Below are 25,257 nucleotides of genomic sequence, written 5' to 3'. Positions count from 1 at the left end.
TGTGGCATGAAGCAGCTTGATGGGACCCCCCCTTCCCGTTGCAGGGAAATTGTCTCAGTCCACCTCTGCTGGGATGGGTGGCAAAAAAGATGAGTACCATTTTCAGTTCTAGTTTCCTAAAATGACACAAGATGCTGAACAACCTTCCAACCTTCCAACCTTCCAACCTTCCACTGTTAGTACAGACACTCTTATCGCAGTGCTTTTGAAATGGCATTATCAGTTCTATCAGGCCATTTTCTATTAAGCAGTTAAAGTGAAAAATACAATCCACAACAAACTTCAGTCCCACATTGTTTTTTTTTTTTTCCATACGACCTCTGACCTTTCTTTGGGGTAGATATGCTTAGTTCCCGCGATCCTCTCCGATAACGGAGTTGAACACCAGCCCACTGCTTGTAATGGGGACCTTAAAGGAGGCTGAAGTGCAGCTGAGGGCAGTGGGGAGCTGCTCCCTCTTATGCCAGCCAGCAGTGAACTTCCTTCCCTTGCAATTTCACCACAAAAACCACCATGTCCATGTGCCGAATGTAAGCTGCACAGCCTCATGCTGAAAATACGCTCGCTACGAAAGGGGATAGTGCCCTCCTCCATGTTGAAAAATATACAAAAGGCAGCTTTTTGCTGCACTTTCTTGAACAAAAAAAGAACAAATTGCTATCACAAACTTGAGGCCTGTAGGTCTTTTCAATAAAATGCAATACACTGCATGTCCTCTGATGAGTTTACATTGTGAGGCCTGACAGGAGCTGGTGAATGGGTCCTCATCCACAGTGAATGCTCACCAACATCCTTCCCGTTGGGAGGACACTGGGAGGTCCCCCAAACAGTACCCTCTATGTGCCTCTGAGTGCAATTCCTACAAGGGTCTCGTTGCTTTCTGATCTACTGCAACGGTCGTGACAAAACATAACAAACACATACAGCAAAATCAGAGCCTTCATTGGTGTCAAATGAACGTTTACATCTTGTTTCGTTTCCTTTTTTTTTCCCGTCCGGACCGATGGTGTTCTTCTCCGGGCAGGCTGGTTAGCGGATCAGGCGTGTGTTGCAGGTGTAACCTCAGGTGTTCCGGCACGACTCACAGCACCGTGCCTTGAACTGGGCCAGCGAGCAGAGCTCCAGCTGCCGCACCTTCTCACAGTACCTGGTGCTGTCCCTACACTCCCCTGTGGACACACACACACACACACACACACACACACACACACACAAGCAGCCATTATAAAGGACAAAGAAAAAGATCCAAATTAGTGAATGCCACAGCATGTGATTTAGCCTTTCAGTAAGGTCATTTTTGTGCTTGGGTCAAAAAATATCCAGCTGTATTACATGGGTAAAACAGTAGCCTGGATAAAAGCGTCTGCTACATGACGGTAATGTAACGTAAGTTCCCGGGAGAGAGAGGGTGGAGCGGGCGGGGTTCGGACTCACCCCGGGCACAGGGCAGGATGTTGCAGCGCTGCCAGCTGCTGGGCCGGGGCCTCCAGACGCAGTTGATTTCCCGGGCCGTCTTCCCGCTGCGCTGGTGGGCGCAGGACACGTGCCGCGACTGGAAGCCGTGGCTCCCGCAGGTGGAGGTGCACTGTGTCCAGGGCCCCACACGCCAGTGCAGTGCGCATGCCTCCGTGGAGCAGTTCCTGTAGGACGCCGGCCTGCGGGAGCCACGGAGAACATCACGGGGTGATAAACTACTGTCACACATACAGGGAGGGATACGGGGACATGGCACCAAGGACAGCAAATACTGCTTTTTTTATACTGCTTCCTGTCCAAACCACTTCTTCAGTCACTCACTCCACATGGTCTCATGCAAAAAGTACTCCACGATTTAGATCTAGTCAACATCCGGCCTGAAAACAGCCAACCCATCATGGCTCAAATATTCTGATCATTCATACTGACTAAAGCCAGACGTGGGAGAGGCATTGCATTATGGCATTGCATTATGGAGGCACGGTTAGTTGTGTGGTCGATAACACAGGACATAGAAAAGCAGAACTGCAGTGCAGAGTGTTGACAAGCCCTCATATGATACAGTAACATGTGACAGTGGGAACTCCACCCCTCTGTGATGAGGAGCGGGGGGCGGCTGTCATGAGGCCTTGCCTGCGCAGAGCGCTGCACTCGGCGTTGGGGACCCGGGTGCCGTTCCTGTCCTGACAGAACATCTGTCTGTGCTGTGTGGCCAGACGTGGCCCTATGCATTGTCCGTGACACTAAAAGATGGGGAGACACACAGTTGGACAGTGGACAAACAACCTGTCATCTGATACAGTACATCCTGTTCACCTTAGATGGTTTTGTCATCGTGAGTGAGGGTATCTGCTGTCCTAATATGTAATAAATCACTACAAACATATTCTTATTGCCTTTTGCATTCGGTTGCTTAGCAGAGGATCTCATCCAGCATGACTTACATAGGTTACAACTCTTAGGTTATCTGTTTATACAGCAGGATATTTACTTTACAACAACAGCAGTGCCCCAGCGAGGAATTGAACTTGCAACCTTGGGGTAAAAGGCCTGCTCCTGTCCTGCACTGCTGCCTGCTTTTACACAAATGTCATTTCAAAAAAACTTTTACTATTAGTTACTTGTAGTGAAGTATTACATTCTGACACCAAAAATCACCATATGAGTCATGACTTCATGTATGCTCAGGTGAGGGGGCGTTCCCGTGCTCACCAGGCCCCAGGCTGACGTTGCCCACTCCACACAGGGCATGGCGTTACACAGCTGAGTGTCTGCAGGTCTCCTCCCTGCTCCCACGCAGCTGTCCTCCTCTAAGGTGCCCCGCTGGCAGGACGCCCTCCGGGTCTGTACACCCCCGCCGCAGCTGACTGAGCAAGGCGACCAAGGGAGCACCACCCACCTGCCCCCCGGGACATGGGAGATGCAGGGAGAGCCTGTCAGATCATACCCATTCTCACAATGCACTGAGACATGCCTTTTCAGCAGTTCCCCGAGGCTACAACATCAGTTCCCCACCTGGGAAGTGAACTGGCAACCTTTGGCTTATGAGACACTACACTGATTCCCCCCAGTATATAACTACCCTCTACAATTAACTCCAGTCTTACATGCTCCCTTGAGGTGAATTTCACTTAACATCATTCAAAATCACTAAACAGTGCTACAGATTACATTTCCTCCTCCATCGCATTTTCTAAGCGCAGTGAAAAGGCTCAAAATACAGGATACAGGATGCCGTTTTTCCAGCACACAGATTCCAAGCAAGCTCAAACTTCCGAGTGGCAGACACTTCAAGCAGCTGTCATCGGAAAACAATGAACATCTCTCCTATCACCACCTTTCAGCTGCTGACACAGGAGGCCAGACAAGAAGGTTATAATGAGCTTGACCTGAGAGGATCCCTCAGAAACTAAAGTCCGCTACAGCTTTCCTGGTACAGGGTCACTACCCATCTCCACTGCAACAAGAAACATTCCCTACTAATACAACAACACACATTTAAGAAACTCATCCTACTGTAGATATGGTAAGACTATCACCACTGTTTACCACTACTGTCTGTTGCGTTTAGTATTAATCAGTGACAGTCTTTTAGCTCGTGTTTAGAATGCCACACATTATTCTTTGCTCATTTGTTTTTCCACTTGGCTTGGCTGCAGCTCCACAGTCTGCCACTTTGTGGAGCTGCTACACAGACCAAAAGTGAACAGGGAAACCGCATACAAAGCAAAACTAGTCTCTTATATTTATCACTTTCTTTGGCATAATTAAAATGCTTATTTTGTGCTTATTTTGTTTCATACTGTGAGACAACACTCATGAGTCCCTATAAATGTTTCACACAATGAATATTTAGTTAAAGACAAACAGAGAAGATAGCAGATGCACCTTCTCTGACATTGTGTGCTCACACATGCAGTAACACACTGGTACCTTGGGGGGCAGTGTTGCCCTTGGCAGGACGCTGTCTTCTGTGTGGTATCATTCTTGTCTCGGCACAGTGAGTGGTTTCCCACCTCCCCATCCAGCAGACACCTTGATCCTGGAGTCTTGACCCCTGTGACTATATAGAGCATGACATCAGTAACTGCCAATGCAGTATGCAAGACCTCTGGTATAACATAACCTTACCTTAATTACACCTGTGATAACAAACGAAACAATAACGAGACTGCCTCATTCATACTCCAGTATTCTTGTGATGTACAAACCAGTGCACGGCTCTATCCGGCAACACAGGACAAGAAGGACAGAGTTTGGACAGTTTTCAGCACCTTATGCCACTTATCCACTCACTTTAGATTATCTGAGTTGGGCACACACCCTTAATCCTCTATGAAACACTGCCTGGCGTCCCTAATCATTCTCTGATGCTGCAGAGGCCAGCACATGGGGAGCTGACAACAGCCATGCTTTGTTCACTCCACAACAAGGTCATGACTCATGAATAATCACATTTGCAGAGCATTTCTGGCCGGGGCAGTATCACGCAGTATCACGTGAGCGAACCCTGTGACTGATTCAGCTGTGCTGGCTTTCGGTGCATCCTCTGCTAAATCTAAAAGTGTTTCTGCTGGACTTCAAATGGTTCGAGCATAGCATGCGACCTTATAGAGTACATTGGTACTCAGAAAGTTGGTTTTGTAAGTCACACTTGATTGCATCATTTGACTTTTTTCAGCAATGCTTGCATTTGTAGTGCTTATGGTCAGAGCTCTAGCCAGGTATTGTTGTTTAATTCCTTAATAAAATGTTAAATCACAATATTTTGTTTAGATGCTGTTATGTGACTTTAAGCTTTGACCTGGTTAAATAGAATTATGGTACAAAGTACAATAGAACCCTAATAACACTCAATGTTGTACTGAGAAAGATTCACAGCATTGTACCGTATAGTACTGCTTTTGGTTTGTACTATTTCATGTAGAGGATGTAATGAAATTATGGGGTTTCCACAGGATGCTGAAAACACAGAATACTGCATTGTACAGTAGAAAAAGTGAAAAGTGTCAGTGCTTCAGCTAGTAGCTGCACAACAGAAGTGATTCCAGTCCTGACCACAAACACAGAACGACTCAAGACCTTTCATCTCAAAAGAAGAAAGTGAAGGTGTGGGTACTTGCCCTGTACATCCAGAACTGTCCTCTGTTGCAGGCTTCCTGCTTCATTCTCGGCCCGGCAGCTCACCTCCCCCCTGAGGCTGAGGGTAATGTTGAGGAGCTTAAGGACCTGGTTCTCAGCCAGTAGCTGATGAGGTACCCCTGTTGCCCGTAACAGGGGCTGCCCGTTCAGAAACCAAGCCACTTGGGGTCTAGGGTGACCCCTCACAGGACAACCTAAATGAGAACACCAGCATGACTCAATACCATAATGAAACTCCAGCTTTAATTGAATGTATGACATCAATCTTTGCATCCATCAACAGCCCACTCCCCTCGAACTAAAGACAAATGTCAGACAATGTATACGTTTAATGTACAGTTAACTACCAGAACAGTTTATCATATTGCAGATGGAGCCCTTGGGAGTCTTTGCCCATACAAATCCTGAAAATACTTTTATTTTCATTTCCCCATCCTCACTCTGGAACACCTGCCTCTTTGCTAGTCAGTACAAATCATGTTATACATGACTTGAATGTAGCCCCTCGCTTTAACCGGTAAATAAATAAAAAACTAGTGCAATCAGCAGAAAGGTTAAAAATCACAAGAAAAAGCAAGGGACAGACCAAGGAGAGCAGTGGAGCCAGCTGGGAGACTGGTTCTGCTTTCATTGCCGCTCAACAGCAGGGTGTGGACGCCAGGTTCTGCTGCATGAACCAATGCAGTCCAGAGCGGGTCATCTGGGGCAGTCTGTGGGGGCTCTGGAGATGGAAGAAAAGAGCCTGATAATGGTTACTCTCCACCGTAACGTCATACATGTGGACACATGTCAGGACGTGCGTGTGCAGAGGACACCTAAGTGATATGAAAATGTGCTGAAACCATTTACTCACCTCGAGGATCATATTTCAGAGGCCGCGGAGACAAAGATAAATGATGTTTTGCTAGAACAATTTATTTCCTGCGTTTCATGTGGTTTGTCTTGAAGTGTGCCAGAGGGCTGCGAACACCGCAAAGTAAATAACTGACAGACATGATGATAATCAAGAGAGGGCTGGACAATTTATGTGCTCATATGTCTGTATGTCAAGATGAAACACACGCGTAACAGTCAGAGACTATGCACTGGAAATCTACTGACAAGGAGGTATTTGTCAGTGGTTACATTTCAATAGTCATTCCTTCTCGTGTTTTGCTTGGACGGCGGCCCTCTCTTTGTCTCTCTGGATATCGAGCAGCCTGGCATTGAAAAGCTGTGTGTTTAAAGGTGTTTAGACAAAGCGAAGAGGCAGATGTTTCTGATTTCTGATCCGAATGGGGGCGAGATTAAGCGTGGGCAGTCAAACCTGCTATCCTCAGCAGTGAAGACAGGGAGGTGGAGCCGGCTGGGTTCCTGGCAGTGCACGTGTACAGCCCCGCGTCGGCTTCACTCGGAGCCAGGATTCTCAGGGAGCCCCCTGGCTGTATGCCTACTCTGCCATGACACAGACACAGAACCAATGAAGCCAGACAGCATCGTGGGGCTTGACTGTACACGCACAGAGACGCAGTGCACCTTATGATCCTTGACAGGTATCACAGCTGCCTCTCAATACTGTGTTCCTTTCAACAGAAACTGGCTGGCAGAGGTTGTTTGGGTGAGAACTGGGAACGGGCATCTCCTCTTACCTGCTGCTGGAATGCAACTCTAACCCATCCTTGGACCAGATGATCACCGGCTCCGGGCTGCCCACTGCCTCACACTGGAGCTCCACGCTGGCAGTCTGTCTGGGCAGCAGTACCGGTACTCCCACATGAGCCACCACCTCTGAGGGGGACTCTTTTTCTCTGCTTAGGGCTTTCTGTATGATCGCTGGGGGTCTGTGATGTTCCTTCTGAGGCCCTGCGGAGCCCCCAGGCTTGGAGGTGGCTTGGCCAGCTCTGGGTTTGTGAGGGACAAAACCCTGCGTGGAGGACTCTGTGGAGGTGCTGCCAGGATGGTGCAATGTGGACTCATTGCTCTCCCCGTGGTTATTGGCGAGCTCCTCCAGCAGTTGGGCCAGGAGCTGATCCCCATGCGGACCCTGCAGCTCGCTGGGGTGGAGGGACAGGTTCCTGATGATCTCATCCAGCCTCCACGTTTCTGTCACCAGCGTCAGCGGGGTCCAGGCCTCTCCGATGGCGTCCTCCTCCAGGGTGGAGACGTTCTTCTCAGCCGAGTCCAGCAGCTCCTTGGAGTCCTGGCCCTCCCGGAGCGATCCCTTCAGCTCCAGCAGACGCTGAACGATGCCGTCGTACTGGCTGAAGGAGACCCGGAGGGCCTGGGCCTTGTCCCGCAGGCCTTCCTGCCGCTGGGCCTTCCTGTCGCTGTCTGTCAGCCACAGGTTGCCCTCAGGGACGGCCAGCTTCCGTTTGCTGCCGATGAGCTTGAGGACAAAGTTCTCTTGCGCTTGCCCTGCCACGCATGTATACACCCCTGCGTCAGAAGCCTTGAGGTGCTGGATTTTGATGTAGCCCAGTGGGGTGACCATGAGGTGGGGCTGGCTGACCAGGGGCTTGCCGTCCTTCAGCCACCTGATCTGACCTTTTCGGAAGCGCCTGACAGGACAGCGGATGAACACGGAGGTCCTCGGCAGGAGGTATGCGTACCCCCCCATGATGAACTGCAGCTTCTTCTCCTTCTTCCATTGGATGTAAACCTTTCTCTGAGCTAGGATGCTTGGACCCAATTTTGTGCCTCCTGGCTTGAAAGTCCCTGGAACACGAAATAGAAGAATATGATTGCAATCATGCTGTGCTTCCAGCACATAACGGAAGTGCACCCTTCAACCAGAGGTTGGTGACTCCTGCTGGAAGCAAGAAATACAAAGGAGGGGCTCCCTTTTCAGTAAACTATGTGTTTCCATCTGGCCCAGTTAACTCACATTTTAATTTCCCCCAAAATTGTTTTTGGACTGTCAAAGAATGAGGTGAAACTGAGTTTTTTTTCCCCCCCCTTATTTTTTCCACAACCAATTAATAACATATTGATGTGCCGCAGTGCTTGGTCCCTTGCCAGTTACATTGCCGTCCAAATAATAAAAGCTCAAAACCAACCTGAAGTGTAAGAAAAAACAATAAAGCAATGTTGAATATTCCATGTCAATGGCTCAAGTGGGTTCACAAAAGGCGAATTAGAGCGTTTTTATTTTGCAATAAACCCCCCTGTGGCGGCCCGTTGCTGCGGACCGCGGTCCAGACCAAACAAAGGCTCTTACTCGCGCAGGGTCCCAGGGAACACGCTCGGACGGTCGTGGGCTGAGGGAGAGGAGCGCAGGCCGCGGGCGCCAGGGTCCGGTACTCCCCGTTCTCTTCCTGCTTCTTGCACACCATAAGCAGTCTCTGGGAGCCCTCTCCGCAGGTTGCCGAGCACTGACAACACAAATACCACTCAGTAATGCCACGTTAAACGCCAGTCACACAGAGCTGTTATTCTAACCCTTGTCAGCCTCCTCACTGGGGATTTGCAGCATTCCTGAGAGTTCAGTTCTAACACAGCTTATATTGCAGTTGAATATGCTCGACTACCATCAGGTTAATGCCGTTATGGAGGCATAACTTGAAGCAGCAAAAACGTATAACAAGCAGGGGACTAAGTTTTTGGGTAAAACTGAAGGCCTGTTAATGCACAGGGTCCTGAAGCAGCTTAGTCGGCAAGCCTGTCGCTCTGAGTGCAGGCTGGGCCCTACAGGCGAGATTTGAAACTGCCCGGTGTCATTTGCCAACAATGAGTTTCCACAGTGCTGGAACAAATTGGCTTTGATTCAACAGGGATACACGTGTGTAGGTTGGCCAGAGTTTCCTGGTTGTGCCGCTCTCAGGCACCCTTTTATTCGTCAGGTACCTGCAAGCTGCTCAGACGACATCAGTGGAGTAATGCCTATGCTCCAACAAACACAAAGTCCACAGTAGTGCACTGTGAGGCTGCTAGTGTGGAAAGCAGCCATTGGGTGTGTGCGAGTGTACTGGAGGACTTATCCTGTCTGCAAAAGACAGCGTGGCTTGATAATTGTCACCTTACAGCCATACCAAAACTCACCAATAACAGCTGAATAGGAAACCACGCGGACTGCCCTTAATTAATAATCAGAGGACTGCAATCATCCCTCTTCAGAGCTGCACGAGCCCAGAGGCTGTCACTGTGAGATGAGCCTAATATACAATTGATGATTCACTGCATAAACAGTGTTGCATAAAGGCAAAGAAAAAAATTAAAGAAACATCTGTCAATTGGACATGTCTGTCTGCCCTTGTGTCCTTGTTAGTCTCTGTGGTTGTGGCAGGGGGGGCTTGCAGGGTTGGGTGTGTTTTTACCATACCTGGGACCACTCTGTGGGGACCCATTTCGGGGGACATTGTCTCTTGTCACAGGACTGGATGGTGGGGGGGCTTGGGGAGGGGCAGAATGTGTCAGGCAGCTCCAGGATGCTGCCATCTGCCAGCCGCTGCTTACAAAGTACCTCCCTTTTCTGTGTGCCACCTCCGCAGCTACGGGAACACTGAAAGGACAAACCATACAATGGTTATTGCCAACTGTGTCACAGGTGATGGTGGAGTCAGAATTCTCAAAGCAATCCCTCCATAGTCCATAATAATCGTTTCCCCAAGCCATACAAGTTTCAGTACAGATTCTTCTTCCATTACAGAATCTTAAAACACAGATTCTCCCTTCTCTATCTTCCATGGTCCAAAACTCTAGCAGACAACACATACTGACAGATTAAACATCCAGCAGGTCAAATATAATATGTACCAACGAGTAGTACATATGTAATGAAAGATAAAACAATAAAATGAGTACCATAAGGATCTATGTTTGGGCCTCTGCTTTCCTCTGCTCATCCTTCAGAGGGATTATCAGACAGATCATGGTGCCAATTTTCTTTACTAAGGTGACTATACTCAGTTTATGGCTCCCAAAAAGGAGAAAGAGGACTTGTTTATTGAGAAACTAACTGTATGTCATTGTGAGGTAAGAAATTCGATGACTGATAGCTTCCTCTTGCTCAACTCGGAAATTCTATTTATTGGTCCCAACTAGCTCCGTGACAAAATGGCATGGTTTGTCCTCAATATGGATGGTCTTTTTGGGACTCAGAAAGCTATGTTTTAAGATCCTGCTGTAACATTCGACCCAGACCTCTCGCTGGGAATGCAGATAAAAAGTATTTCTGGATTTGCTTTTTTTTTTCATCTGGGAAGCATTGCCAAACTAAGATGCTTCCTTTGCGTCCAAAATGCAGAAGAACTTTTTCTTTCCCAGATTTGATTATTGCAGTGGCTTATTGTTAGGCAGCTCTCCACACTTAATGCACATTATAACCTGTCCAAAATGTTGCAGCAAGGATGCAAGCTAACACAAAGATCATATCACTAGTGCTAGACGTTCTTTATTGGCTCCCCGTCAAATACCAAGCCTACTTCAACATCCAACTGCTTACTTACAAGGATATTAACAGGGCTGTTCTGTCATACCTCAGCAAACTTACTGTTTGATGCAATCCTTCTAGAGCTCCATGGCTGACTGCCTACTTCTTCCAAATATCTCAAAGGTCAAAAGAGGTGGCAGTACATTAGGTTACAGGGCCCTGAAACTGTGGAACACTTTGCCTCACCATGTTTGGGAGTCAGAGAAAATTAGAATACTCTAATCTAGACTTGAGACCCATATATTTAACTTCTCATACAACAGGGCGGCAGTGTGGCATAGCGGTAAGGAGCAGGGCCCACAACTGAAAGTTTGGGCTGGATCACTTCCCTGCTGTGGCACTGCTGCTGTACCCTCAGGCAAGGTCCTTAACTCACAATTGCTTCAGTAAATATCCAGCTGTATAAATGGATAAAATTGTAACCCATGTAAGTCACTCTGGATAAGAGTGTCGGTTAAATGACAATAATGTAATAATGTAAGTAGTTGGCCCATTTCCTTGTTATTGTTTAATTCTTGTATGGTTTTCTTTTCCGTCTGCTTGCCTGTCAGACAGGCTGTCTTTGAGAGAACTCTATGTATGCATTGTATGTATGCATTTGATGTATTACTTTAAATGACTAATGTTTTGTTTGTCTCCTCAATACTTTAATGTTTTTCACTGTTTAATACTCTTGTTATTATTTATCTTGTTCAGCTTTCAGTTTTATTTTCCCATGTAATGCACTTTGTGTTTCAAACGTTTTGTGAAAGATGCTACATAAATTAAATTTACAATTGCTTTTTATTAATTGCATTATAGACCACGTGTGACTGCAACTTAATGAAAAACTGATTTACGGACTCTGGGTTGGAGAGTAAAAGTTTTCTTAACATGAGTTCCTTCTAATGTCAAGTCTTAACGTTTTGTCTTTATTCCAACAGCTACACAGTTATAAATTCAAGGGCAGTGTTTTAAAAGGGTTTGGGTCAAATTTGTCATTGCTTAGACCCTTCCAAATAATGACATGGAAAGAACATTCTCAGGCAGAGTGGAAAGGCTTTCCTTTAGACTGTAACTCACGGTGACGTCATTCTTCCCTTCATTCCAGCTATCAGGACACTTGTGAATACGGATATTGCCTTTGTGGAAAACCATTAATAAACATTCCAATTCAGATATGAAACTACTCATGGTATGAGGACACTGAATAAAATGCAACACAAACTAAAAAGACACAGGCAGTTCCTGACATTGCCCACCCATGACAGAAATCAAGACTCAAGAGTTGGGAAATGCCGCTGTCTTTGAGACAGCTGCTATTTTATGTGGCAGTGGAATATCTCCACTTGGAGGTGAGGTCGACAGCTTTTACTGTGGTAGATATTTGTAGATATTCCCTAACAAATTATAACTGAAAACCCATCTGATTCTTCATAAACACGAAAACAAAGTAAGCAAAAGTACTACTTCAGTATCATGTTACATTTGCTTATCCAGCACTACATATTGTACACAGACAGCAATTTTGCATGTTATTCTTTTATACAGCTGGATAATTACTGAGGCATCCTTTTTGCGCAAGTATAGAACAGCAGTGGCCCACCTACATTACATTATAGTCATTTAGCAGATGCTCTTCTCCAGAGTAACTTACATACATTAGATTACAGTTTCATCCATTTATACAGCTGGATATTTACTGAAGCTTTACTATTCTGGGTTATGTACCTTGCCCAAGGGTCCAGCAGCAGTGCCCTAGTGGGGAATCAAACCAGCAACCTTTTGGTTACAAGCCCTGCTCCATACCATTACACCAAACTGCTATCCCAACGCGGGTATTGAACCTAGGAATTGATAGTTGTGCTCCTTATCACTACACCACACAGCTTCCCCCAGTATATAACTACCCTCTCCATCGAACCATAGTCTTACCTGCCCCCAGTCCCGCAGCTCCCACATGGGTGGGCAGTCAAAGCGGTTGCAGGCCTGGACGGGGGTGGGTTTCGGTGCCCGGCACTTGTCATCACTAAGGGTGACCGTATGGTTGCTCTCCCGGGACTGGAGGTGGATGCAGGCCACAGCCCTGGTCCTCAGGCCCACACCACAGGTGGCTGAGCAGGAGCTCCAAGCCCCTGTCTCCCACCTGTAGCAGGCGACATGGACAGGGGGTGAGAGCGGTGTCACCAGTGGGTCACCCAAAATGACAGGGCTGTTGGGTCTTCTGCAGGAGCTGGAGACATCCCACATCGCTCTGCGAGACTCCAGACCCTCGCAGCGTCGGCCACGAGAATACCGAAACCTCTCTTCAGCAGGCTGCCCCAGTCACACAGAGAAACACTATTTCAAGCTGGACGACTCCGCTAACAGAGCGCCATGGGCTCACTTTAAAAGGGAAAGGAACCAAGGGGGGGCAGGGGGGTCTATGGCCAAGGGAAACAGCCCCAACACATAGTTTGTTGTACTTGAAAACATAACTTAACACTTAACAAAACAGGAGTGGGAATACAGAATACCTCTGGGTTTTCTGACTGAACATGAGCTGTGGAACACCACAGTGTCTTTGATGAATGGTATAATTCTCAAAGTGCAGGCTACCGCAAAACCTACTTTGCATTCGCCAATGGATCGGGCATTTTAATGACTGAAAACGCTGTTTAATGGCTCAAATCTATCTTTTTATGAGGCATATGCTTATTCTCTAATGTTTTCACAGAGGTCTATAAATAGTTCCTCAAAGGGCTTTTCTAAAAATGAACTAGATTAATAATATTTTGGTCACAGTAGGATGTTCATCTGGTGAATGCAGCTCAAAAAGGCAAAGAAAAACTAAAAAAAAACATAAATAAACAAGAGGACAGTCCACAATGAGGCCTGTAAGAAAGGAAGAAAGGGATGGAGTATGTACCCACAGATATAATGTGGATAACGTGGATGTGCGCATAGTTTTCTGTGCTATTCAGACACTATTGATTGCCTATAGTTACATATCACTGTTTGAGTCCAATTTGTGTGGTTTTTTTATGTGAACGAGAGCCCATTATAGCGGAGAAGATCAACAGTACTGATATTACAGAGACTGTCTCTAACTCAGCAGTCTTTCCAGCCATTCAGTTGAAACCCAATCTGGGGCTTGTCTGCACCAGTCAGTTTAGCGAGAAGGGAAGACGGGCTTCATTTCCTGATCTCAGAGGGAGCCACACTGCTTCTGTGCTCTCTCTCCCACTGTGTGGGCACCACACTGTAGCTGGGAAAATAACCGCTCTTTATCTCCTCTAGGAGTGAACACGGGTACATAAATCTGGGCTCAAAACGGACAAATGTGTTCCCCGCACAAAGCACCAGAGAGGCGGCATTGCTCGAGGTCCAGCTGAGTGCAGCGGGACGACGTGGAAATGGTTTTATTCTTCTTCACGATGTGCAGAGAGAACGAGAGGAGTAAAGGAACGGTGGACATGCTCAGACTGCAGGCAGAGTGTGGATGGAGGGGAGCAGGGCAGGGAGCCCCCTGTATCAGGCCACTCCTCACCTGGGCGGGCAGGGCTCGGTGCTGCAGGCCCGGAGCAGCTGAGGGGGCCGGCGGGCGCTCACACACAGACTCTCCTCTGAGGGCTCCTGGGTTTGCTTATTCAGACAGATCACCACCGCTTCCTGCACACCTGAAACATGTCACACAAACACACGCAAGATCACTCAGAGAACTGTGATAAACAGACACACACACAGACATACATACACACACACACACACACACACACACACACAGATGCACACACACACACACACACACACACACACACACACACACACACACACACATACAAACAAATGCAGGATCACTCAGGAATTCATGATAAACACACACACATATACACATGCACTCACACACACAAGCACACTGAGTCTCTCTCTCTCTCTTTCTCACACACACACACACACACACACACACACACACACACACAGAATGCAATGACCAGGCAAGTGTGACCTGTTTAATCATTCTCAACTGTTGCTGTTGCCTGTGAGCAAATGCCAGCTTCTAAAGGTCCGATTTTCTTTATGACTGTTTGCATATGGCCTTCCCAGGACCCTGACTTTCCGCATATTCCTCAAATCCAAGCTCTTGGCACTGCCTCACGTAACTGCTGCTCCTCTCCTAAGAAATCCCCATTGTTTATTCTCTGGATGTCCTTTTCACTTTAGGGAGCTGGCAGCGACTCAGACCAATCAGAGCTGACTGCAACAGCTCAGAATTATTTGAGGTGGCAGTGTAGCTCAGAATGATTGAACCAATCAGATCTGACTGTGTGGCTTAGAGTGACTAGATCACTCAGAGCTGTCTTCTCAGCTCAAAATAACTGAACCAATCAGAGCTGGCTGCACAGTTGAAAATGATTGAACCAATCAGAGCTGGCTGCACAGTTCAAAATGATTGAACCAATCAGAGCTGGCTGCACAGTTCAAAATGATTGGACCAATCAAAGCTGGACACTCAGGTGAGAGTGATGGGAGGAGGTTTAGCAGCTCAGAGCGATCAAAGCAGGCAAATGAAGTTTGCAAATGGCCCTACTAGCTCTTCAGTTGAGCACAATTAGGTGCAGGTCCTGGATAGAGAAAAGACCAATATACGTCACTGCCACCAGAGAGGGATACTCAAAAACAAAAAGGCCAGAAAACAAAAGGCAATGGTGTCATGTTGAAACATAAAAAAAATCCCACCACTTTAACTGCTAAGATCCCTCAAAAATGTTTTTCATTACAAAAATGCTGTCTTTGTCAATGTACTCTATGTTTTCCATAATTCCCTTCCAAAGAACAATCTGTTTGCAGAGAACCAGCCTAGCAAAGCCAACCTTTATGACTGTTAGAATGATGAAAAGGAATGAGAACAGATGCCTTATATTAGTGCTATAGTGCTGGAATCTTGTCATTACCCCCTAAAACCCTCGCTTACTTCAACTCAGGCAACAGTATTTACGAAAAGGAAGTCAAAATATTAAAAACCTGAAAAAAGGCAACTGATTGCATTAAATGAAGCTGAATTGATGTCAAACAGAGAGTGGAAAGAGTGATTCAGTGCGAGAGGGCTGTCACGGTCAGATACCCTCGACACACATGTATACATACTTATGAGGCATTATATAAATCTCTAATTCATCTGCTTATGTCAAAGGCAATAACGGCCAAAGCACAGACACTCCCTCTGCTTCAAACGCTCTGCCAACGTGACATTCTGCAGAAGCGCGGCCTCTTGTTGTGTGTGATACACGATACGGAGCCTAATCACGAAAGAAATGACTTTTTTATTACTCAGCCCGCTGGGTCTTGAAACACTTGGGAGTCGCAGGGTCACCTCAGATCTTTCAAGCCGCATTCGGGGGGCCCAGATGAAATGCGGCTCTAACGCAAGCTGGCGGGCTGTTTGGGGAAACTCGGCACGTGACGCACCCGCGCCAGGACTCTGAGACGGAGCCAAAGGACTGCGGACCGGGCCCTTAACTGGTCGCGTGCAAACGGAATGCATGCAGGCCAGCATGAAGGTGCAAGACCCACTGTGTACAAAATACAGCCCTGGAATCACATCTACAAATAAACATGTAAATACATAACAGGATGGTTAAATCTTTCAACTGTCTGTTCTAACATATTCTGTGTGATTTTTAATTTTGTTGTGCTCCTTTTGAAGATTTATGGAGCAGGTCTGTGGCCTGGGCCACACAGCAGTGACAGTGTAGCATTAAAGAGGAACAGCTGAAAGGTCATGTGGTGTGAAACCAAAAGTTTACATGCTTCCATCCCCAGAGACCCCTTTGAAAAAAAAAAAACAAATCCCCACAGCAGATAGACCACTGTGGTGAATCCTACATTACACTTAACAAGGGTGTTCTTTGCTAAATTTGCTTTGCCAAAGCAGGAAGTTATGTGGTTTTAATGAGTAACAGATCTGCATGAGCGGGTTCCATGGACGTGCAGACACAGAAAGCGTGGTAACAGGCCACAAACTCCCACCAACTTACACTGTGACTGCAGATTTTACACTTTACACTTTGCATATAAACAAAGGTCCTCCCCCAGCTCCTACAATGTTAGCTTGACTGTCTTTTCTTATTGTTTTCTCCACTTTACAGCCTTCTGGAATCAAATTGTACATTAAGCTCGCCTCTCTACAGCACTTACTATACTTGTGCAGGGGAACTTAAGAAACAAATGAAAGCCTCTAATATGCTTGCACACAACCAATGGTTATTTTTCATACTACAAGTCCCACAATGCACCACAGTGAAGCAAATGCTGAATGGAGGATAGACGAAACCCTCTGAGCAGGTGTATATGACTCGCTACAGTGTGCTGCTAGGAGACCCTGGCCGAAGTGTCCCACCCTGCTCCTGGTGGAATGAAGCCATTTGTGTCCTGCTGCTGCAGACTACAGGGTATTGTAAGGTAATGACATAGCCTAGCCTGGAACCCGTAAAGCCTCATGCTGTTGGGCTCAGCCTGGTGGTGGAACATGCACCTTAGCCAGCTAAGCCACTATGGAACCTGGCTTGGCCATCTTTGGCACACAGTCCTTTACCTCCTCCGCAGGTTGCAGAGCACTCTGTGAAGCCTTCGTACTCCCAGTCATGCAGCTCCTCTTTGTCAACGGGCCTGGCCTCCTCTTCCTCTTCATCTCCCTCTTCCTCCTCCCCCTCCTCCTCCTCCTCCCCACCCCCACCCCTGCAGGGGCTGCGGTAACAGGGCTGAGTCGCCGGGGGCTTGGTGCCCTCGCACTCATCGTCCGGGAGGTCGGCTACCGCCTGGGAGAAGGACAGCAGCACCTGGCACTTCACCACCCGCCTCTGTGTACCTGCACCACAGGTCCTGCTGCAAGGGGACCAAGGTCCTGGGATGAACCTGCACAAACACACATACACAAACATAGGTGAATAATGCATAATATTAACTGGCAGGTACTGTATCAGTAAAATGCATGTTCTATTCAGTGGTCACCTGCAGCATATGTGTTTTTACCTTAAGCAATGCATATACCTTTTTTTATACATTATACATTTGTATGCATATACATTTCTGCTATGTTTTTAATGTTGACACCACATTTTTTTCCACACCACAGGATCAATATGTATATATCCATCAAGGATCAAGGCACACTTCATTTATAATTCATTTAATTTATATATAACCACAGTCAGTAATCATCTGTACATCCAGTGACACATTTGGGACATAAACACTTAAAATGAATATGGGCAGAAACCTATCATCACAACATGAATAAACTATAATAAAAAACCTCCAAGAAAATAATGTCATTTTCTTGCCATCTTATTAAACTTCACACATTTTAGTCATTCAGTTCATAAACTGAGGAAATATTTCTAAAATTTAGTTTTTCCTCAGTTAATTTAACAGCTGTTAAGCATTAGAGTTGGGCTTTCTTGGATAAATCCCTTTGATGCACCATTCTTAGTATTTAAGAATGGGTCTGAGAAGAGAAATATTTCTAGAACAGTCCATGTTATTGGCCTTCAGGAATCTGGCCTTCACTATTGCCAGCATATCTTCAGAACTATAATATAGGACTGAGAAGGACTGTCACAGATTTAACTGTGAAGCAGAGTGGCTTAAGATGTGGACACCAGGACCCAAATTCATGATTCAGACCAAAACCAGACATGAGACTTGAGATATCTGGGTCATGCAGGAGAAAGCTAATCCAAAGAAGGATATTACAGTTAGGGAAACAGTATGGAAAAGTCTTTAGGACACTGGTGGGTTGAGAGTATAAAATCTTGGGTGCCACACTGGTTTGTACACCTCTAAAGGGTATTATCTCAAGTACATTTTCAGCAAAGTCACTCTGTAGGAAGAAAAACTGTTGGCCTTGATATGTGCACAGCTAAATCGAGAATGATATGATTTGTAGTAAAGTGTGGGAACTTTTTGTAGAAATGATCCTGCCGTTATAACTTTCTGTCAGTGAGCACATTAAGGTACCCCAAGACAAGATGGCTGGCCCATTTAACATAGCAGGCTTAACACTCATTCCAGGCTGTGTAGAGGCAGAAGACACCAGATAAAAACACCACCTCAAACTGCAATTCAGACAGCTTCTGTATTGGAAAAAGTAGGAGCAGTCTGTTAAAGGGCAGGATGTACAGAGTTCAGGACTTTGTTCTGCTTCAGATGTTGAGTTCAAGACTGAACTGTATTTAATCAGCTGAGTTAAATTTGCATGTGCTCATTCTGAACACTCCTATCCAGAGCCTCCTGACACAGTAGGGACTCCTGACTGACGTCTGCATTGGTAAGGTTAAGTTCCTGATCGATGTCTACATCATATGGTTCAATTCCTGACTGATGTCTTCATGTGGAAAGTTGAGTTCCTGACAGAAGTCTGCTGAAGTTTGCACAGATACAAAAATCACCAGTGATTCAAGGTCAAAATGTGTGTTTTTTTAAATATAGCTATAACCTAAAAAACACAAAATTGGCTCTGTATGACTGGGGTTGCCTTTCTCTGGTTGAGAGTCTGCTATCAGCGAGGCACAGTACCAACAGGACACATTCCATTTGGACGGAGTTTTGGCCACCTTGCAAGCGTTTTGGAGCCCGCTGAAGGCCACGTTGCAAATGATAAAACTGTGTCGCACAGAGGTATTTTCCAATTGTTGAGAAATCCCTCAGATATACACTGCTCACAGTCATGCACTCACAGAGACACGTCATAACAAAGAAAATGCCAAATTTAGTTAACCGCTCAAATGGTTGCAAACGATTAGCTAACAGACAAAAGCAGACGAAAAACACCCACCAGTTCCTTATTCTCAGGGCTCAGCAAAAGTCTTTTGCTACTCCATCCTCATAGTTATATATAGTTATATATTTAGTTATATTATGGTGTTATTCTAAATAGTTGCAAAATATACGCTCTTTACTGTAAAGTGAGACAAGTTTTTTTTTTTTAAAAGGCTCTTATCCTTTTTCAGATGGGTTGTTATCCCCTGTGATCAGCATGTGCCTGCCCTCAAAGCACTGTTTAACATGAAATGTTTGTATGATTTGTGTGAAATGCATAATATTGCACTGAACATTCTGCTTGTGTAAGGCTGAATGCACTGACATGGCATGAACATTACTTCGCTGTCTAAAAAACTTCTTTTGGTTAAAAAAACCACAAAAAACAGGAATGCAACAGATTCCATGGTGTGAAAAAAGTGTTGAAAAGCATATACAAATATTCTGAATGGAGACAGTGGACAAAAACATTGGTAATTGAATACTACATAAAGAGCAAAATTCATGCCAAATTATATGACTGAATGAGAGAACAATGATTAATTAATATCATTCATCCTGTGAAAATGCCCGGGCTAACACTGGACACATCTGTATGCAGTTAGCAAGTGTTCAGTGACTTATGCTGGGATGCCTGATGAATTTTCCACAGCAGCTGGGAGGAGAAATTACATAGTCAGTTAGGCATTGTAATGACCTGTTGTGTGAGCACACTGGAGGAGTATACAGGTCAAAACCTGTTGGCCCAAAAGTATTTTTTTAAAAAAAACGTTGTTGTCCACATCAAGGCTACAGTAGTTTAATCATGTCTGGTAAATGGCAGGCTTGACTTCTGGCAGTGGAGGTGCAATAAGTCTAGAGCAAGAATTTCCTCTTCGCTTCTTTTCACGTCCGTAATCTGTGTCCATATGGCAAGCAGATATTGTTTTTGGCCTCTGAGCAATTCGGTATTATACGCGGTTATTTATGTGCTTTTTGGGAAGATCTCCCTCTCACAAAGAATAAAATCATATGTTTTGGCACGGGCTATATCTTTCTCTCTCCTCTACAAAACGCAGGTCATAAAAGGAGTAATCGTACGAGGTAAACATGGTACGCAGAGCGGTTTATTATTAGGAAGGCTGCACACACTGCCCTTTCATGGCAGCGAATTGCAGAAGGTTTTCGTGGATCAGATGAATGCGCCATTCAGCTCAGATTGGTCAGCCTGACAGGGAATCAGCCCTCTCTCACTCTTTGCCATGTGTGTCAGGAGAAACACATGATTCACTCAACACAAAAGCCCTCACAAAGAGTCAGCTTATGTTTTCAGCTTTAAATACCCCCCCGGAGACAGAGGGTCTGAGAGCTGGATAAGTCAGACTGGAAACACAGTTACAAAGACCTCATATTAACCGGCAATGTAAAAGGTCAGGGAATGTTAAGATGACCTGGTCAGCTGGGGATCTATAACGTACTATCTATCTATCTATCTATCTATCTAGAGGGCACCTTATTATCTGAAAATCCTGAACCTGAAAATCAGTTTGGTAGGACAAGTCAAGGAGGTTTTTACATTACTTTCATTTAGCAGACACTCTTATCCAGAGCAATTTCCAGCACAAATGATACTTATGATAGTAAAGTGAGGGGCTCCTCACTCTGGTCTGTAGGTGGTTAGAATGTACCAGACTAATGCAGTGACCATGAAACCATGTACTGTACTTTGAATCAGCTGCGGTTGTGTAACCTGGCTTTTGCAAGATCGCTCAAAATAAGGGGGGCTGTTCTGGAAGGAACATGGCCTTGAGTGTATATCACAGAGGACTCTGCAGCTATCAAATGGACCAAAATCAACCTTAATCTTACCTCAAGGTTAACTAACAGTCAGGGGACCCAGAGCATTCTGTGAACATATTTGAGCCTTACTCTTTTTTCCCCCCTTACAATGCAATGTTAAATCTTTAAACGGATATTTAATGTTGTAAATCTTGACCTTTCATGTTATGCATCTGGAGATGCAGTTGCCGTGTATTATTCCTTGAAATAAATCATTACCTGTTCAAGCCCGTAATGATTCCAGCAGAACATCTGGTTTAACAGAGTGACAACACCTCTTTGGCCACGTTCTCATACACTCGTAGAATTTGGATTATCATCTGGGTCTTCCTCCCCACCCCCTCAACCGTGAATTCTTAATCTTTGCCAAGCAGGTCATGTAACATACAAATTTCAACACGCACATTCAAGTAAACTCCCTTCCTCTCTGTTCTCATGTCTGGATGGTCTGAATGGAAGGAATCCACGCATTATCCGCCTGTAACGTAAAGGTTGGAGCATTCTGCATGTAAACTGGCAGGTGAGAAAGGAGGCTGTGCTTAGTTAATGGCTCAGAAAATCGACAGAGGAGCTGCAAGCCGGGGGGTCAGTGAGCAATGTTTCCGTGTTTGCATAGTCCAGGTACCAGGAAACCCTGGGCACGGGGGCTGAGCACAGCGGCACTGCACAGAGCAATGAACCCACTCACAGAACCAGTGTACTCATGTACATCTACCGCTCAATGGAGCCCTTTCATTCTATTCTGTTAGGGCTCTGTTTATACTTTATCCCAAAGGAGGTACAAGGCACCTTCCAACATGCACTTATAGGTAGACCTACTCGTTGACTCTCTCATTCTCACTGACATAAACCCAAACACATGCACACATGCGTGCACATACAGTACATGCACACACGCAGACACACACAATGCACAACATGAGCCACATTCAAACTGTGCATCACGACAGTCTGAATAATAATTCCAGAAGGAATATTGGTGTTTCCCCTTTCAATGGGTCCTCTCTGATCACACATGAGTGAATGTCGTTCTTCATTAACCATTAGAACTGCCATAAAACTCCGGGACACATGTCACATGTAGCCTAATATTCTTTTGTAAGTGTCCTCCATTAGCATGAGCATATGTGTTAGTGTGTATGTGGTGCATTTGTTTGTGAATAATACAGATGTGTATTGTGGAAGAAGGTCTGTAGGGTTTTACATGCGTGGAGGCAGCTCCCCAGAGTGATCTTGTATTTGCGCTGGCTGTTACTGGACCCTCTGTAGAGCTGGGTGTTTGTGATGTGACACTGTGCTGAAACCCAACACTCACGTGGGCTCCTCTGTCACGGCCACCTCCTCGTCCAGCTCCTGGGCCTGTTTGAACCACGGTGGCTTTGCCTCCACTGGTAGCTTCTCTGCAAAACAACAAGAAGTGTGAGAGACGGCCACCTCAGCCCAGACTCCGCCTCGTCTCAGTGGGGGGGGGGGGGGGGGGGGGGGGGCTGGACTAGCTGACCTCAAGGGCTATAGGAGACAGTGTGCGTGCCATGACTCAAAATCACCTTTGAGCAGAGGCTGCCCATCATGTTCAAAAGACCTGTCAGTTTGATTCAGCTAATGCCTGTCTTAACCACACCTCCCTTGTTTGAGATTATTAGTCACTTAATCAGAAAGCACTGATCCAGAATCAGGATTTGGGCATCTCCTTTGATTTGAGTGCAGTGTGTGTGTGTGTGTGTAAAGTTTTTTTCTCTCTTTATTTTTACCATTTTCCACATTTTAGAATAATAGTAAAGACATCAAAACTATGAAACAACACATCCAGTGACAATAGTGTGATCAAAATATCCAGTATTCCAGATTCTTCAAAATAGGCAAAAATATTTTTTAAAATACATTTTTTTTTTGGAAAGAAGTTCATACATAGGCATCAACTTCTCAATTTATATTTGTGAAAAAATTCAAGCATTTAAGCATAAGTCTTTAGATCAAATTGCCTTTGAATGCATGTTTCCCATTATCTTAATCAGATATTAATCCCATTATCTTAATCCCATTTGACCAGTACTGTATGTTTCTTCACAGTGTATATCATCCATAAAATGTGGTAACATTTTAAGAAATGTAGGACTATGCAAATCATTTAGAACTATACACAGGAAATTATAACTTTTTCCCTGACAAGAAGGCAGCTGCCCACCTATAGGCTTGTAGCAGGGCACTGTGACCAGGCACTCCTCCTTGATGTGTGGCTTGGTCTTGGAGTTGCAGCCACCAGCATGAAGCCCCCTGTGATCAATGCACAGGACCACCCTGTACCGCAGACCCTGGCCACAAGTCACCGTGCACTGAGGAGGAGACAGGAACACAACTCAGTGCATCCGCACCAAAGAGTCAATATCATCATCTTTGCATCAACTAACTTTCCATTCAGCAATGAACTCCCATTGCCTACTTTATCATGTATATCTCACTAGCTGCTTATGATTCTATCCTGAACAACAAACTTGAGACTGGCGTTTAACTAAACAGCATGGGAAAGGCCACTGTGGATTGCTTTTCCTCTCAAAGTCTTTGACGATGTCTTGATTCAGCTCTTACTACAATGCTCCTGAAAGGACAGGTCTCTTGCCGGGGAAGAAAAGAGAAAATTCCGGTAAATTGGCTGCCTGAAAAGAGGTTTTTTTTTTGCTCTGCCTTTGCCAAGACAAGCATTTAACAGGAGCTCTTGAGCGAGGAATGCAGACGGCAAACACGGTCCCGGGTTTTAGCGGGCTACAAATCTGGCTCCCTGCTCCCCGGGTGCACGCGCTGGGAGGGGGGAAATTCATTTCCCCGTGAAATGAAAATCGTAGGGACCTTGAAAACGGCGGCCCTGTTTGTCCTTAGCCTAACGCCAAATAAGGGAATACGCGGAGTGTCCTGCAATATCTCGACAGGGGCTTCCACCTCCTTCAGACAACCGGCTCGATAACCTTTCTGTTTGCGGTGCTGGAAAGAACAGGCAGGCGCGCTCTGTTGACTTTAGGTTTTAATTAAAGCTCTGTGTGTTTTGGATGTGCCAGGGTGGTGGGCGGAGCCACTCACACTGCTACCGGCAATCATCCAGGGGTGTAAAGTTTAACATCGGTGTATTTTGTGGTCACATCCTGCTATGCTAAGAATGCTGCTGTAATCCCGGGGCCACTGCACTGCATCCAGACCACAGAAAGATTAATTGTGCTTTTCACCTCTTTCAGCTAATTAACACATCATTAAGATTGGAGCACTGTGACGTTTAGATAGATGGATAATACAGATAAATGATCCACTCGGTCATATGTGATTACAGGGTCAGACTGAGCAGAAAACAAATCACGTTATTGGCCTGAAGACATCTCTTTGTATTATGGCCCAAATTTTACTTGTTTTCTCCAGTCTAATATTCAGACCTCATTGCAATGGAGTTTTGTGATTATAGTGGGAGATTGAGCAATGCCAAATATTGAGCAATTGAGAATAGAGTTGTAGCGTTCGTGCAAAAGATTTCAAAGAACCACAAGTGTAGGTTGCAGACTGCACAATTTAAGACAACTATGACTGTTCTGAGATAAATTCAGAGCAAGAAAGACAGCATCTCTTAAATAACAGGGTAGTGGGTTTCAGATATTCTATTGGTCCCTGTTTTGGAATGTTGTATTTATTGGGTATGGTCATATGATCAGGTAAAATGTTTGTTTTTGAACTTGCATTGCAGTTTTGCTATGTTAATTGAGATGTCTGAAAGTGTTTTGCCTGTGTAAGTGTTTACCGTCATTTGAACTGAGCTGAGTTGCACGACTTACAGGTGACCACTCTTGTGCCAGCCACGTGGGGCACTCAAAGGTGTTGCAGGGCTGCAGGATGGGTGTCTTAGGTGAGTAGAGACACTTCCACTCCTCCGTAGGGGTGATGGTGCCCTGGATGTCCTCCTCGACGCAGGATACCGATCGGCTCTGGATCCCCCCACCACAAGAGGTGGAACAGGCTGTCCAGGGGCTGCTCTCCCATCTGAGAGGACAGAACAAAGAGGGACACTCTCACACACTGTTCACTCAAATCACCTCAACATACAGACAGGCCAATGAGGCTACAGGAAACCATGAAATGGGTGGAGATTTTCCATAGCATCA

The 25,257-nt window shown here is 45.7% G+C and overlaps 2 protein-coding genes across 2 annotated transcripts in view; both read right to left on the bottom strand.

The window, feature by feature from the left end:
* Positions 1-341: 341 nt before the first annotated feature.
* On the bottom strand, positions 342-17,724 carry LOC118793589 (ADAMTS-like protein 1). Its single transcript, XM_036551813.1, has 13 exons — positions 17,711-17,724; positions 17,220-17,398; positions 14,034-14,163; positions 12,440-12,650; positions 9,416-9,595; positions 8,315-8,468; positions 6,747-7,812; positions 6,425-6,552; positions 3,910-4,063; positions 2,689-2,875; positions 2,110-2,219; positions 1,435-1,655; positions 342-1,169 (listed from the first exon to the last, which is right to left on the bottom strand). Exons 1-13 carry the CDS (start codon positions 17,722-17,724, stop codon positions 1,063-1,065), a joined length of 2,841 nt encoding a protein of 946 aa, XP_036407706.1. The 3' UTR covers positions 342-1,062.
* A 4,708-nt stretch (positions 17,725-22,432) lies between these two features.
* LOC118793198 (ADAMTS-like protein 1) overlaps positions 22,433-25,257 on the bottom strand; it is a 102,973-nt gene continuing 100,148 nt past the window's right edge. Inside the window, exons 12-14 of the mRNA XM_036551256.1 lie at positions 24,931-25,135; positions 23,307-23,454; positions 22,433-22,521 (exon numbers count right to left, since the gene is read on the bottom strand). Coding sequence (XP_036407149.1) covers positions 22,433-22,521; positions 23,307-23,454; positions 24,931-25,135 — 442 coding nt within the window. The remainder of the gene's footprint in view (positions 22,522-23,306; positions 23,455-24,930; positions 25,136-25,257) is intronic.

The sequence above is a fragment of the Megalops cyprinoides genome, chromosome 18, assembly GCF_013368585.1.
Source record: "Megalops cyprinoides isolate fMegCyp1 chromosome 18, fMegCyp1.pri, whole genome shotgun sequence".
NCBI lineage: Eukaryota > Metazoa > Chordata > Actinopteri > Elopiformes > Megalopidae > Megalops > Megalops cyprinoides.
This window is presented reverse-complemented; position numbering and strand designations above follow the sequence as displayed.

Coding starts and splice junctions, on each gene's coding strand:
- LOC118793589 (XM_036551813.1), bottom strand. Junction 9,596..12,439: donor AGCTGCGGGACTGGGGGCAG/GTAAGACTATGG, acceptor TTGTCCTTTCAG/TGTTCCCGTAGCTGCGGAGG. Junction 8,469..9,415: donor TCCCCACAGAGTGGTCCCAG/GTATGGTAAAAA, acceptor TTGTGTTGTCAG/TGCTCGGCAACCTGCGGAGA.